Genomic DNA, 15,529 nt, shown 5'->3' with positions numbered 1-15,529 from the left:
CTGAGAAAAGGTTGCACAGAATTGGGCATTGAATTTGATGTCATTACCATGATTGTTACAACTCTAAAATTATTATGATCTTACCAATTTAAGTGAATGTCATATAAATTCTCCTCACATACTAGTGTAGATGTATTTGAGGTATCATATATCTAGTTATTTTAATTTTCTCTGCATGCCGTGACACTGAGGTAATCAGACCTATAGGTTCTTACACATAACTCATCTTTTTAATCCACAAAGTGCTTTTGCTTATATTAACTAAGATTTTTGAGATTATTTGTATCAATGTCAATGATGAAATATTTCTAAGGAAATATTTCTAAGGATTATTTCTAATAATCTAAATTACTTAGACTTATTTTTACTTTTTAAGTAATTTTTTTCAAAAATCTTTCAGGAGAAGAAGTATATGCATCAAATGATAGCATTAAACCTGTATGTTCGGGTGCCTGGGTGGCTCAGTGGGTTAAGCCTCTGCCTTCAGCTCAGGTCATCATCTCAGTGTCCTGGGATCGAGTCCTGCATGGGGCTCTCTGCTCAGCAGGGAGTCTGCTTCCTCCTCTCTCTCTCTCTCTCTGCCTGCCTCTCTACCTACTTGTGATCTCTGTCTGTCAAATAAATAAATAAAATCTTTAAAAAAAAAAACAAACCTGTATGTTCAAATCTGATGGAATCTTAGAGAAATCCCTGTGCACAGTGCTGTCCCCCACACTTACCCTAGTGCACACATACCAATAACTTCTGGGAAAATGAGTCCTAGGAGAGTTAGTAAGACTTCTGTGGACAAAAGATCAGTTTGCAGCCAAAGCAAAACTCTAACTTAAGACTCTTGGCTCCCAATCTAGACTTCCTTCTATAACTTTGCATAAATTATTCCATCTCTTTGTGCCTCTTGTCTTGCCAGTAAGAAAGGGAATACTGGTAGGACCTTCCTCACTGGGATTAAAGATGTTAATGCAAATTGAGTAGTTAGATTCCTGCCTGGAACATTTCAAGCTGTCAATATTAATCCTATGGTTAGCACATTATTTTGCTATTTGCAACCAAATTTTAGAAATAAAATAGAAATTCTTTCAAAAAAATTGTCACATGTAAAGGGAAGGGAGGGAAAGGAGTCACTTGCCTGTACAAGGATTAAATGTAGAAATTTTTAAAAAGCTTCTTTATCTGGTACTGCAGTTTTCCCTAAGGAAGCAAAGCCGATGCTTTGTTATCAAGACAGATTTCAGATGAAATATTGCAGTGGAATCTGTGTTAGTTTTATCATTTCAGACTACAGGTAGCTTTTCATTTCAGACTACAGGCAGCTAATGAAAAAATCCCAGTTTGGCTATATGACCAGGCTGTGGGGGACTGAAACTCATAATTTTGAGGGCCTTCTTTAAGAAAAATGTATTTTTAGAATGCAAAGATAAATGACAACTAGTTATTAATTTTAAAATGCTGATAAATATAAAAATATCCCAAAATCCAAAAAAGTGATATACTATTTAGACTATCATTTTTTAAACTATTTTATTTTTTTGAGAGAAAGAGAGAACACAAGTAGTCAGAGTGGCAAGCAAAGGGAGAGGGAGAAGCAGGGTCCACACTGAACAGAAAGCCCAATGTGGGGCTCAATCCCAGGACCCTGGAATCATGACCTGAATGGAAGGCAGACACTTAGCCAACTGAGCCACCCAGGTGGCCCAACATTTGTATCATTATACAACAGACCCACATCTATGAAACTTTACTTTCTTTTCTTCCCTCCCTTTCCTTTTTTGTCCTTTCCCTCTCTCTCCTTCGTTCCTTTCTTTTTGCTTTCTGCTATACACCATTCATCACCTCTTAAATGACAGCAATTAATTTTGTAATGTCACTTTCTGCAGAGAAACTAGGAAGGTGATTTAAATTTTGTTTTTGCAGAGGAAAAAAGGGGCATGCAATTAGGGGAAACAAAGGTTCTGTCATCATATGATGTCAATACAAGTATGAACATAGAAAAGGACATATAAAGAGGTGACTCTGATCCCAAAATACTTGTGGCAAATTTTACTAGAACAAGAGACCATGTGAACACATGTCTAGGGCCTCTCCAGTGTCTTAGATAGGCATGTACAAGGGAGAGGCCTTGAAATACAAGCTTCTGAGAACTGAAGGAAGATAAAGAACCTTGAGAAAGCCTATAAATCCTAAATATTATGAATCTGGTTTAGATGGATAAGAATTTCCCAATACAAACGAGAGAAAGTTGTAATAAAAATACTCTGAGTTTATATTAACAATGGCAGGGGCTTAGCCTAAGCCGTGCTGAGGCCTTGGCCACATATACCACTAGAAAGTAGAGGAGCCTGAAGAAAGTAGAATGGGACCTTGTGAAACTAAACTGGTTTTTCACAGAAGTGCCAGATAATCTGATGTACAAAGTCTAATGCAAGCCAGTTTGAACAGGCATCTAAGAGGATGGAGAAATAAAGATCATTCAGAAAGAGAATCAGCATCAAATACATACTTTAACAGTGAGCATGGGCAGTGAATGTAGGTGGGATACCAAATACCAGATACAGAGGAAAGGGCTGAGGAGAACTCTCAACATGTCCGGGGAGGGGGGTTCATTTTCTAATCCTGTAGCTCACTTAACTCATTTTTTTTTTTTTTACTTGCCTGAAAAAAACCAACTCAAAAAGTCCCTTTTTCCCTAGGTACCCAAATTGGAAAGGAAGAAGTAAAATTATCATTGTTCACAGATGACAAGATTTTATATTTAGAAAACCCTAAAGGTCTCCTCTCTCTCTCTCTCTCTCTCTCTCTGTTTCTCTCTTACACGCGCACACACACACACACACACACACACACACACACACACACAGTTAAGAGCTAATGAACAAAGCTGACAAAATGCACAAAAGCAGTGCATTTCTATATACTGACAATAAATAATCTGGAATGGAAATTAAGAAAGCAGTTCTACTTGCAATTGCATCACAAAAAATGAAATGCCTAGGAATAATTTTAACCAAGTAAGGGGGTGATTTATACACTGACAACCATAAAAAAAATGCTAGAAGAAATTAAAGAAGGCTTTACTAAATGGAAGGAAATTTTGTTTATGGATTATAAGACTTAAACTAACAGTAAGATAAAGCTATTACCTAAAGCAATTTGCAGATTCAATGCAATCCTTCTCAAAATCCCAACAATGATTTTGCAGATATAGGACAAACGCATCTTAAATTCATATGGAATCTAAGGCTACCTCAGCTAGTTTAAACAATCTTAAAAAAGAAGAACAAAGTGGGAGGACTCACATTTCCTAGTTTCAAAAATTATAAACTCTAGTAATCAAATCAGTATGGAACTGGCATGAAACCAGACTTATAGAATTATAGGCCAGTGGAATAGACTAGATGGCTCAGACATAAACCTGCATATCAGGCTTACCTTATTTTATTATGCTTCACTTTATAGCAGTTCACAGACATTGTGTTATTATTTTTATGTTTTTATTTTTTTTTTATTTTTATTTTTTACAAATTGAGGGTTTAGGAGAACGCTGAATCAAACAAATCTATTTCCACTATTGCCACTCGGTGACTGTGTCATCTTTTGGTAATTCTCACAATATCTCAAACTTTTTTTTAATCATTATTATATTTGTTATGGTGACCTGTGATCAAGGATGTTTGATGTTACTAGTTGTAGCTGTTTTGGGGTACCACAATGCCCTATATGTCATTTTATATAGATGACAAAGTTAATTGATAAATGTGTCTGTTCTGATTGCTACACAGACTGGCCTTTCCCCTGACTCTCTCCCTTTTCTCAGCCATTCCTATCTCCTGATATACAACAATATTTAAATTAGGCCAATTGATTGATAGCCAAACCATGGCCACTAAGTTCAAGTGAAAATGAGAGTTGCACATTTTTCACTTTATATAAAAAATGTTTAAGTTTATGGAGAAAGACATGTCAAAAGTCAAGATAAGCCCAAAGTTGACCTCTTGTGCCAAGTAGTTAGTCAAGTTGTGGATGCAAAGGAAAAGTTCTTGAAGGAAATTAAAAGTCCCATTCCGGTGAACACATAAATGACAGAAAGTGAAACAGCCTTATTGCTTGTAAGGAGAAAGTTTGAGTAGTCTGGATAGATCAAAATGATTACAATATTTCCTTAAGCCAAAACTTAATCCAGAGCAAGGCCCTAACTCTTGTCCATTTTATGAAGACTGAAAGAAGTGAGGAAGCTACAGGAAAAGTTTTGAAGCTAGCAGAGGAGGTTCATGAGGCTTAAGGAAAGAAGTTGTCTCTATGCCATAGAAGTGCAAGGGGAAACGGCAGATGCTAATGTAGAAGCTGCAGTAAATTATCGTGAAGATTGAGTTTAGACAATTCATGAAGGTAGCTATACTCAATGACAAATCTTCAATGTAGACAAAACAATCCTAGTCCTAGATGTCATCTAGGACTTTCATAGTTAGAGAGGAGACGTCAATGCCAGACTTCAAAGTTTCAAAGAGGCTGACTCTCTTGTTAGGGGCTAATGCAGCTGGTGACTAAGTTGAAGCTCATGCTTATTTACTATCCCCCAAATCCTTAGACCCTTAAGAATTATGCTAACATGTTCTGTAAATGGAGCAACAAAGCCTGGATGACAGTATATCTGCTTACAACATGACTTACTGAATATTTAAAACCCATTGTTGAGAACTACTCAGGACAAAAGATGCCTTTCAAAATATTACTGCCCATTGGCAAAGCACCTGGTCAGGCAGAGCTGTGGTGAAGTTATACAGTGATATTAACATTGTTTCCCTCTCTTCTAACACAACCATTCAGTAGCCCATGGATCAAGGTATATCTAACACTGAAGTCTTACTAAGAAATATGTTTCATAAGGCTCTAGCTGCCATAAATACATGATTTCTCTGATGGATCTGGGCAAAGTGAATTGAAATTCTTCTGAAAAGAATTTACCATTTGAGATACCATTAAGAATATTTGTGATTCATAGGAAGCGGTCAAATATCAACATTAACAGAGTTTGAAAGCAGTTGGTTGATTCCACCCTCATGGATGAATTTTAGGGGTTTAGGACCTCAGAGAAGGCAGTACTACAGATGTGATAGAAATAACAAGAGAACTAGAATTAGAAGTGGAGCATGAAGGTAACACTTGTTGCTTATTTTTTTCTTTCTTTAACTTTAAAAAAATTAATTCTAGTATAGTTAATATACAGTTATATTAGTTAGAGGTATAAAGTATATTGATTCAGCAATTCTATACATTACTCAGTGCCCATCATGATAAGTGTACTCTTATTCCTCTTTACCTATTTACCCATTCTTCTACCCACCCCCCTCTGGTAATCCTCAGTTTGTTCTCTATAATTAGGAGTCTTTTTTGGTTTGTCTCTCTTTTGTTTGTTCATTTGTTTTATTTCTTAAATTCCACATATGAGTGAAATCATATGGTATTTGTTTCTCTCTAACTTATTTCACTTAGCATTATACCCTCTAAATCCATCCATGTTGTTGCAAATGGCAAGCATTCATTCTTTTTTATGGCTTTTTTGTGGCTCATTAATATTCCATTGTGTGTGTATATATATATTATATCTTCTTTTTTCATTCATCTCTTGATAGAAACTTGGGTTGTTTGCATAATTTAACTATTGTAATGCTACAATAAACATGCGGGGGGCATACATCTTTTCGAATAGTGTTTTCATATTCTTTGGGTAAGTACTCAGTAGTGGAATTACTAGGTCATATGATAATTCTGTTTTAATCTTTTGTGGAACCTCCATACTGTTTTCCACAGAGGTTGGACCAGTTCCCATACCCACCAACTATGCACAAGAGTTCCTTTTTCAAATAAGTTACTTCTTATGGATGACCAAAGAAAGTGGTTTCTTGAGATAGAGTCTACTCTTGGTGAAGATTCTGTGAAGATTGTTGAAATGAAAACAAAAGACTTAGAATATTACATAAATTTAGTTGGTAAAGCAGTGACAGGGTTTGAGAGGATTGACCCCAATTTTAAAAAAATATCCTGCGGTGGGTAGGTCTATCAAACATAATCACATTCTACAGATAAATTTTTCATGAAAGGAAGAGTCCATTTATGGAGGAAACTTCATTGTTGTCTTATTTTAAGAGATTGATACAGTTACCTCAACCTTCGTCACCTACCATCCTGATCTGTCATCAGCCAAAAACATCAAGCAAGACCTTCTATCAACAAAAACATTATGACTCACTGAAAGCTCAGATAATGGTGAGAGTTTTTAAACAATATTTTGTTTTATCTTATTTTTTGAAAGAGAGAGAGAGTGTGTGAATGGGGGAAAGGGCAGAGGGAGAAGCAGGGAGCACTGATGCAGGGACCCCATTGAGCAGGGAGCTTGATGCAGGACTAGATCCCAGGACCCTGGGATTATGACCTGAGCTGAAGGCAAACATTTAATGACTGAGCCACCCAGGTACCTCTTTAGCAATATTTTATAATTAAGGCATGTACATGGGTTTTGTTTTGTTTTTTAGAGATAATGCTACTGAACACTTACACTATAGTATAAGTAGTTCTATTCTTTGCACTGGAAAAAAAATATTATACTTATTTTGTTGTGGTTTTCTGGAACAGAATCTGTAATATCTCCAATGTAGGCTTATATGGTTAAATGGTTTTGACAAGGATGCTAAGACCTTTCAATGGATAAAAAACAGTCTTGAACAAATAGTACTGGGAAAACTGAATATCCACATGTGAAAGAATGAAGTTGGGCGATACCTGGGTGACTCATTCGGTTATGTGTCTGCCTTTAGTTCAGGTCATGACCCCGGGACCCTGGGATTGAGACCCACACTGGGATTCTTGCAGGCAGACTGTTTATGTGCATACACGCTCTCTTTCTTTCTCTCTCTCTCTGACCATAAATTAATAAAATCTTAAAAAAATGAAATTGGACCTTATCTTGCACCATGTCCAAAAATGAATTAAAAATGGATCTAAGGCCTTAATTTAATAGCTGAAACTGCAGAATTCAAGAAAACATAGCACAAAAACTTCATGATATTAAGTTTGGTAATGATTCCTTGAATATCAGACCAAGAACACAGGAAAATAAAGAAAAAAATAGATTAATTAAGCTTTATTAAATGAAAAACTTTTGTGCAGTAGAGGACACTACTAAGGGAACAAAGAGGCAAACCATAGAATGGGAGAAAATATTTGTAAATCATATATCTGAAAAGAGTTTAATATAAAAAAAATTTAAAATCCCTAAAACTCAACAACAACAAAAGAATTCAATTTAAAAAGGAGCAAATGTTCGGGGCGCCTGGGTGGCTCAGTGGATTAAGCCGCTGCCTTCGGCTCAGGTCGTGATCTCAGTGTCCTGGGATTGAGCCCCGCATCGGGCTTTCTACTCAGCGGGGAGCCTGCTTCCCCCTCTGTCTCTGCCTGCCTCTCTGCCAACTTGTGATCTCTCTCTCTGTCAAATAAAATAAGTAAAATCTTAAAAAAAAAAAAAGGAGCAAATGTTCTGAATAAATACTTTTCCAAAGAAGATATACAAATATCCAATAAGCCTAAGGAAAGATGCTTAACATCACTAGTCATTGGGAAAATAAAATCAAAACCACAATGAGATACCACTTCGTACCCATTATGATAGATATATATTTTTAAAAAGACAGAAAATAAGTGTTGGCAAAGATGAAGAGAAAATGGAACTTTTGTGCTTTGTGAGAAAGTAAGAACCTGCAGCCATTGTGGAAAATAGTATAGTATTTCTCATAAAAATTGAATATAAAATTATCATGTGATTCCGCAACTTTATTGCTGGGTATGTACTTAAAATACTTGAAAGGTAAGACTCTGACCACATATTTATGAATCAGTGTACATAGTAGCATTATTCACAATAACCAAAAGTGGAAAAAACCCCAATTTTCATAAATAGAAAAATGGATAAGCAAAATATGGTATGTACATATGGTGAATACTATCCAGCCTTAAAAAGAAATGAGGTTTTGACACATTCCTCAACATGGATGAACCTTGAGGATATTATATGAGGAAAAGCTAGACATAAGAGGTCAAATATCATGATTCCATTTCAATGAGGTACCTAGAATAATAGAATAGTCAAATTTGTAGAAAAGAGAAAGTAGATGGGTGTTTTAGGGACAGCTTATACATACAGTAATAACTATGACTGACATGCTTAGTGTACCAAGAGGCAAAGATGAATACAACATGGTCCTACCTATGAAAGAGGCTCACATGAAGCAGACATGTGTAGAAACATTCATGCAATACCACAAGTATTTCATTATATGAACAAAACAGCTTTTAAAACACAGAATACAATTAAGTTACCTTGTTATAGGGAATAGGACAGGTTTCACAGTACATAGTAACATTTCAGCAGGTTTTTAGAGATAGGAAATATTTCCTCAGATGGAACAAAGCAGAAAAATGAATGGAACAAGGATGTTAAGGAAGTTTCAGTTGTAAAGGCAAAGCCATAGTGGTGTAAAGATACATAGTATCACCAGGAAATGGAGCTTAAGACAGTATGGCTGGAATATAGGCTAAAATGGGGGTTGGGGGGTAATTTTTTCAACACATTGAACTGTAGGTAAGAGCCTGCTTGTGGAGGTTTTTAGACTACGATTTGGAATGAAATGGAATTCAGATTTTATTTTTAGTCAACTAGGATTCTACCAAAGGTTATCAGCAAGAGAGGGTCACTTCCTCATTTGAGAAAGAAATGTGCTTGTAGCAGGGAGAATGGCTTGGAGTAAACCTGGAATTAGCTAACTCTTTAGGAGGTCACTAAAATAGTCCTATTGATATGTAATAAGCTCCTGAAGTTAAAGAGACTCAGACATGAGCTGACTAGGGGATTCACAAGGTCAGGGGTGGTTCTGACAGGTACACATCTCAACCATAATCTGAAGGAGAATGCTTCAGAAAGCAACATAATGTATTTAATTCACTTTTAGTTATGCATGAAGAGGATTTAAGAGCTGTCTTTTTGCAGTGCCTGGGTGGCTCAGTGGGTTAAGCCTCTGCCTTTGGCTCAGGTCATGATCTCGGGGTCCTGGGACTGAGCCCCACATTGGGCTCCTCCCACAGTGGGGAGCCTGCTGCTCCCTATCTCTGCCTGCCTCTCTGCCTACTTGTGATATTTCTTTCTCTCTCTCTCTCTCTCGCTCTGTCAAATAAATAAATAAATAAATCTTAAAAACAAAAACAAACTGTCTTTTTACCCCCCTCTAGAAATACAGCTAAAATGCTTGGAGTGTGACATTCAAATGAAGATTTCTTCTGCCTTACATAGGGTTAGCACATCTTCTGAGTTTTATCTGCTTTTAGATTTAAGCTAAATATCCGGAGAGTCAAGTAGGATAAAGTTTTCTCATAGTGTGCACTGTTGAATCAGATAAATTGGATCAGAAGTAGAACTGAAAATGTCCTTAGAAAATATAGCCTGTCTCATATTCATGACTCCGTATTTCCACTGAGGGTTCCACACCAGTATGCCTCTCTGTGAAGACATAATTTCAGCACAACCACATGTGTACACAGTTGTCCAATTGCAGGGACAATGAAACACCAGAGACCAGAGTCTTTGCAGTTTACACAAATGTACATTGTAAGTTAATAGGTTAATAAAATTCTAAAACTAAAGTCAAAGAATATTGCACAGTGGTTATTTCTAAAAGCAGTGTGTGTTCCTTAATTCAATGTGTTCCTCTTTCATAAAAAAAGAAATAAAAGGAGAGAATATCAACATAATATTTTTAAGCAACCATTTCCTCCCCTCCTCTACTTCTAAAAATTCGTTGAAAGTCATTTAAGTAAGGTGCAGCCGTTAGGTTACTGAGCAGAAAATGTTTCTTTCTTATTCTTATTGCCATCATATTTTGGTGAAATCTGAATCCTGTATCCAATATTCTGTTACATCAAATCCAAAAGCTGTTTTCATCCTCATTATTCTTGACTCTTCTACAGCATTTATCCTTTGAAAAAGGTGTTCTTCCTCATCTCTTTAATACCTTTGGTTTCTGCTTCCTTCTTGATGATTCCTTTTCTCATCTTTATCACTTGCAGTTTGCATTTCCCTCCTATATGTTGGAACTTCCCAAAGGTATATTCTCTTCTTCTTACCATTGCCCTGATTTTCTTCCAACTCTTATTACTGCCTCCTCTCTGCTGAACATTCCCTAGGAGGTAAGGTTAGGCGCTGTCTTGCTTCTAAGCCATTGTGCATGTTATTGCCCCTTCCTAAAGGGATATCACCTTATACTAATTTCTACTTATTTTTCAGATTTGAGGACTTTGGAAACCTTTCCCATGTGTTACAGGGCATCTGATGATACTTTTACAATAGCCTCCGTGTTAAAGCTCTTATATATATGGCCTTGGTTCTCAGAATCAGAGTGCCAGGCCAGTAGCCTCACTGTTACCAGCGAACTTGTTAGAAATGCCAATTATGAGGTCCCAAAGAACATCAGCTGAATTAGAAACTCTAGGGTGTGGCTCAGGAATCTGTGTTTTAACAAGCCCTCAAAATGATTCTGATACAGGCTAAAGTCTGAGAATCACTGGAGTATTACAATTGCCTGGCTTTTGGCTGAGTTCCCTACTTGATTATGGGCTGTTTTAGAAACTGTGATGGACTCTCAGGGTGCCTGCGTGGTTCAGTCGGTTCAGTGCCAACTTTTGGTTTCAGCTCAGGTCATGATCTCAGGATCTTGGGATGGAGCCCTACATGGGGCTCTCTGCTCAGCAGGGAGTCTGCTTGAGATTCCTACCCTCTGCCCATCCCCCTGCTCCTGCTGGTGAACTCCCTCTCTCTCTCTCTCTCTCTTTCAAATACAAAAATAAAATCTTCGGGCATCTGGGTGGCTCAGTGGGTTAAGACGCTGCTTTTGGATCAGGTCATGATCCTAGGGTCCTGGGATTGAGCCCCACATTGGGCTCTCCGCTCAGCAGAGGGCCTGCTTCCCCCTCACCCTCTACCTGCTTCTCTGCCTACTTGTGATTTCTCTCTGTCAAATAAATAAATAAATAAAATCTAAAAAAAAATAATATCTTGAAGAAGAAGCAGCAGCAGCAGCAGCAGCAACAACAACAACAAATATGGTGGAATCTTTTTGATAGTGATGTCAGTGGCCAGTGTAGAATCTGCTACATTATTGTTACATAAAACTAATTTCTTTCACTGCATGGACAAATAAATGGGTAAATAAATGACAACTTTTTTATGAGGTCCAATTCTAAATCTCAGGTAACTGTGACTTGTGGGAGAGCCAAGTCACTTCAAAGCCAACCTAATAGGAAAGTTGATATCTAATACCCCTCATCAACACTGTCCTCCCAAACAATTGAACATGTTTGTTTCTCTGATCCTGACTGACTTTTTTTTAACTCTCTGAACTCTCCTTTTCCAACAATGCTAAGATCATTTTCCCCATTACTGATGGAAAAACCTTAGTAATCATCTTCCCTTGAAGAATAGCTTCATTTATTCTGAGTATACAACTAAAAGGTTTACCATAAAAAATCTGAAAAATTCAGTTACACACACAAATAAATAAAAAGCACTGGAAATTCCACCCCTCTGAGAGAACCAATGTTAATTGGCACCTGTGTTCATTTAACTTTTATCCCTAGCATATTTGCATTTCAGTGTTTGCTGTGGAACATAATATTTTGTAATCTACTGTTACTGCACTATGTTGGATGTATTTTCATGTCCTTAGAAGGTAATTTTCCACAGACTTCTTAATGGCTGCATGATATTTTGGCAGTAATTGACCTATCCTCATCCTTCCTTAATTCATTGGAAGTTCCAATCAAAACCTTTTCATTACCTCCACCCTTGATGTCCAGGCTCTATCTAACACCCAGAACCTCTTGAAGTAGCCTCCATTGCCAGATGAATTCTTCCAAAATTTAGTTCTGAGCAAATTGCTTGAAAGTCATAATGACTCCCCAGTGCCTTCCAAATAAGGGCACTGTCCTGAGCAGGACCACCAAGTACTCCTGTTGATTTCTTTTGTACACCCAGTCTCTAGGTAAGACTGCTCACCATTGTCACAGTATTTCCTCTGTTTACTCTCCTTTTGATTTTTGCCTCTTCTCTGTCCCATCATTCTTTTTCAATGGCGATTTAACCTAAATGGCCAATTTAGTGGGAGGCCTTACTGCAATCACCAACTTCCTACCCTCACCACCATTTCATTCCTTATCCCCCTTCTTATATATTTTTCTCCTTGGTTCTTAAAATTATCTAACAGATCATATATTTTGTTTATTTAACTTGTTAATTGCTTCTGTGCTATAACTGTAATAAAGGTTCCATGAAAGCAATGATTTTTGCTGCTGTCTTGTTTAGATCCTTAGAATCTAAAACAATGCTTAATACATGAAAAGAAATCAGAATATATTTGAGGTCTGAAAAAATGAATGAAATAATTAATTAATTAGTGAATTAATAATGAATATTCACTCGCAAAATTCTATAAGACCTCAGGGGAGCCAAAGCTCTTATTCCAGTGATTTGCATATATTCACATTGTGCAATGTGAATTCAAATGACTAGTTAACATGTTACTTTTCCTTGAAATCTTTCTTTAAAATTTCTGCTGTCTAAAGACTATTGACCATTATTTGTGGTTATGACATTTATTGCATACTGAACTGAATTATGTTTTGCCCTTCCCATTGAGTAATAAAGAAGTTCTTTACATGCAGAGACCAAATATCTTTGTAGCTCTTGTAGTTCTTAGTGCATTGATACTCAATAAATAGCTCTAAAAATGATTAAATTTTTGCCACAAATAAAATTAAATTTTTACCAAAAGTGAAGAGGGAGTTACAAGGGGATTTTTGCCATTTTCCCTGTTGTTAAAGATATATGTATTTTCTATTTTAAAGAATAGCTGTTATCTCCATAATTGTAACTATTTCCAAAGAAATCACTATGTGAACATTCTACATCTTTGCAGATCATTAATGCTGCACTTGCTTTGGCGGCAAGACCCAAAAGTCAAGTGGTCAAAAAAACCATGGAAATGTATAAGCACACGTGGGAGAATCATATCCATGTCCTCACCGAAGCTGTAGATGACATTACAAGCATTGATGACTTCCTTGCTGTATCTGGTATGTTTTTGATCTTTTAATTTATATATTTAATCTTGTCAATTTTCTGAAAGAGGATAATTATGAATATAATTAATTGTATGCAGTATAATGAGACTCTTGTTAATGATCATCTTTCTCAAAAGCAAAGTATTGCTATTTGTGATCTACTCTAGGATAATGAGCCTCAAGCTTGCAGTCCTTACAACTCAATAATTTACATTGTGTCTCTAAAATAAACTCCTATTCATAGACAAAGCATAATTGAAAATAGTAGCTGGAAATCTTAGACATTTTCTAGCTTTTTGAATAAATAATCATTTCCCCTTTACTATATTTATATCTTTTGATTTCTCTGTACTTCTTTTCCAACAGAATTTTTCTGCACTAGAAAATTTAGATAGATAGACACAACAGGAAAACTCTTCATTTATTTGAGGTAGAATATGTACTTCAGCTTCCAGTATATGTATTTGAATATTGGTGATCTAAATAATCAAATAAGTCTAAACATCTGACTACATCAGTTACAGATGGGCTTGAAATTCCATGTCAAACCTACATGATTCTTTTATCACAGAATAGAAGAGCATCCCATGGGATTATGAAATTACTCTCAGAAGCATAACTCTGGTTTTGATTATATTGTTATAACAGCAAAGAACTAAATACTTCTAAATCTTTTTTTTTTAATTTTCTTAAAAATTAAGCTTCATATTATAATAAATTACATTTTGGGGAAACTGGTTGCCTCAGTTGTAGGAGCATGCAACTTGATCTCAAGTTTTTGAGTTTGAGTTCCATGCTGGGTGTAGAGATTATTTAAATAAAAACTTTAGGGTGCCTGGATAGCTCTATGGTTAAATGCCTGATTTCAGCTCAGGTCATGATCCTAGGGTCTTACAATTGAGTCCCTCATTGGGCTCCCTGCTCAGAAGGGAGCCTGCTTCTCCCTTTTTCTCTGCCCCTCCTCCTGCTCATCCATGTTCTATCTCCATCTCTTTCAAATAAACAAAATTAAAAACAAAATATTTTTTTTGCATGCTTACTAGTTATTTTTATTTCTCTTCCTATGATTAATCTATTATTATCTTTTGCAAAGACAAAATATTTTTTTAAATTATTTTTATTAACATATAATGTATTATTTGCCCCAGGGGTACAGGTCTGTTAATCATCAGGCTTACACGCTCACAGCACTCACGATACCACATACCCTCCCCAATGTCCATAACCTAACCATCTTCTCCATACCCCTCTCTCCCCAGCAACCCTCAGTTTGTTTTGTGAAATTAAGAGTGTCTTGTGGTTTTTCTCTCTCCCAATCCTATCTTGTTTCATTTATTTATTCCCTCACCCCACAACTCCCCACTCTGCCTCTCAATTCCTCATATCAGGGAGATCATACTATAATTATATTTCTCTGATTGATGTATTTCACTCAGCATAATACCCTCTAGTTCAAATCACATCTTTGAAAATGGCAAGATTTTGTTTCTTTGAATGGCTGCATAGTATTCATATATATATATATATTTTATATATATATAATATATATAATATATAATATATAATATATAATATATAATAATATATAATATATATATAATAATATATATATTATATATATATATATATATATACACACACATATATACATATACATACACACATCTAGGTTCTTTCCATAGTTTGGCTATTGCAGACATTGCTGCTATAAACATTCAGGTGCATGTGCCCTTTCAGATCACTACTTTTGTATCTTTAGGGTAAATAGCCAGTAGTGTGATTGCTGGGTCATAGGGTAGCTCTATATTAAACTTTTTGAGGAACCTTCATGCTGTTTTCTAGAGTGGAACCAGCTTACATTTCCACCAACAATGTAGGAGGGTTCCCCTTTTTCCACATCCTCTACAACATCTGTCATTTCCTGACTGGTTAATTTAAGTCATTCTGACTGTCATGAGGTGGTATCTCATTGTGGTTTTGATTTGTATTTCCTGATGTCGAATGATATTGAACACACTTTTCATGTGTCTGTTGGCCCTCTGGATGTCTTCTTTGCAGAAATGTCTGTTCATGTCATCTGCCCATTTCCTGATTATTTGTTTTTTGGGTGTTGAGTTTTGTAAGTTCTTTATAGATTTTGGATACTAGCCCTTTATCTGATATGTCATTTGCAAATATTTTCTCCCATTCTGTCAGTTGTCTTTTGTTTTTGTTAACTGTTTCCTTTGCTGTGCAAAAGCTTTTGATCTTGATGAAATCCCAATAGTTCATTTTTGCCCTTGCTTCCCTTGCCTTTGGCAATGTTCCTAGGAAGAAGTTGCTGTGGCTGAGGTCAAAGAGATTGCTGCCTGTGTTCCCCTCAATGATTTTGATG

At 36.2% G+C, this 15,529-nt stretch overlaps 1 protein-coding gene across 3 annotated transcripts in view; it reads left to right on the top strand.

The window, feature by feature from the left end:
- The window catches only part of CTNNA3 (catenin alpha 3), a 1,797,739-nt gene that overhangs the window by 1,224,891 nt on the left and 557,319 nt on the right, over positions 1–15,529 (top strand). For all 3 annotated transcript variants that reach the window (XM_032312382.1, XM_032312379.1, XM_032312381.1), the window contains exon 11: positions 13,011–13,167. In XM_032312382.1, the coding sequence (XP_032168273.1) occupies positions 13,011–13,167 (157 nt within the window). The remainder of the gene's footprint in view (positions 1–13,010; positions 13,168–15,529) is intronic.

The sequence above is a fragment of the Mustela erminea genome, chromosome 14 (assembly GCF_009829155.1).
Source record: "Mustela erminea isolate mMusErm1 chromosome 14, mMusErm1.Pri, whole genome shotgun sequence".
Lineage (NCBI taxonomy): Eukaryota > Metazoa > Chordata > Mammalia > Carnivora > Mustelidae > Mustela > Mustela erminea.
Note: the sequence above shows the minus strand (reverse complement) of the source record. Positions and strands in the feature narration are given on the sequence as shown.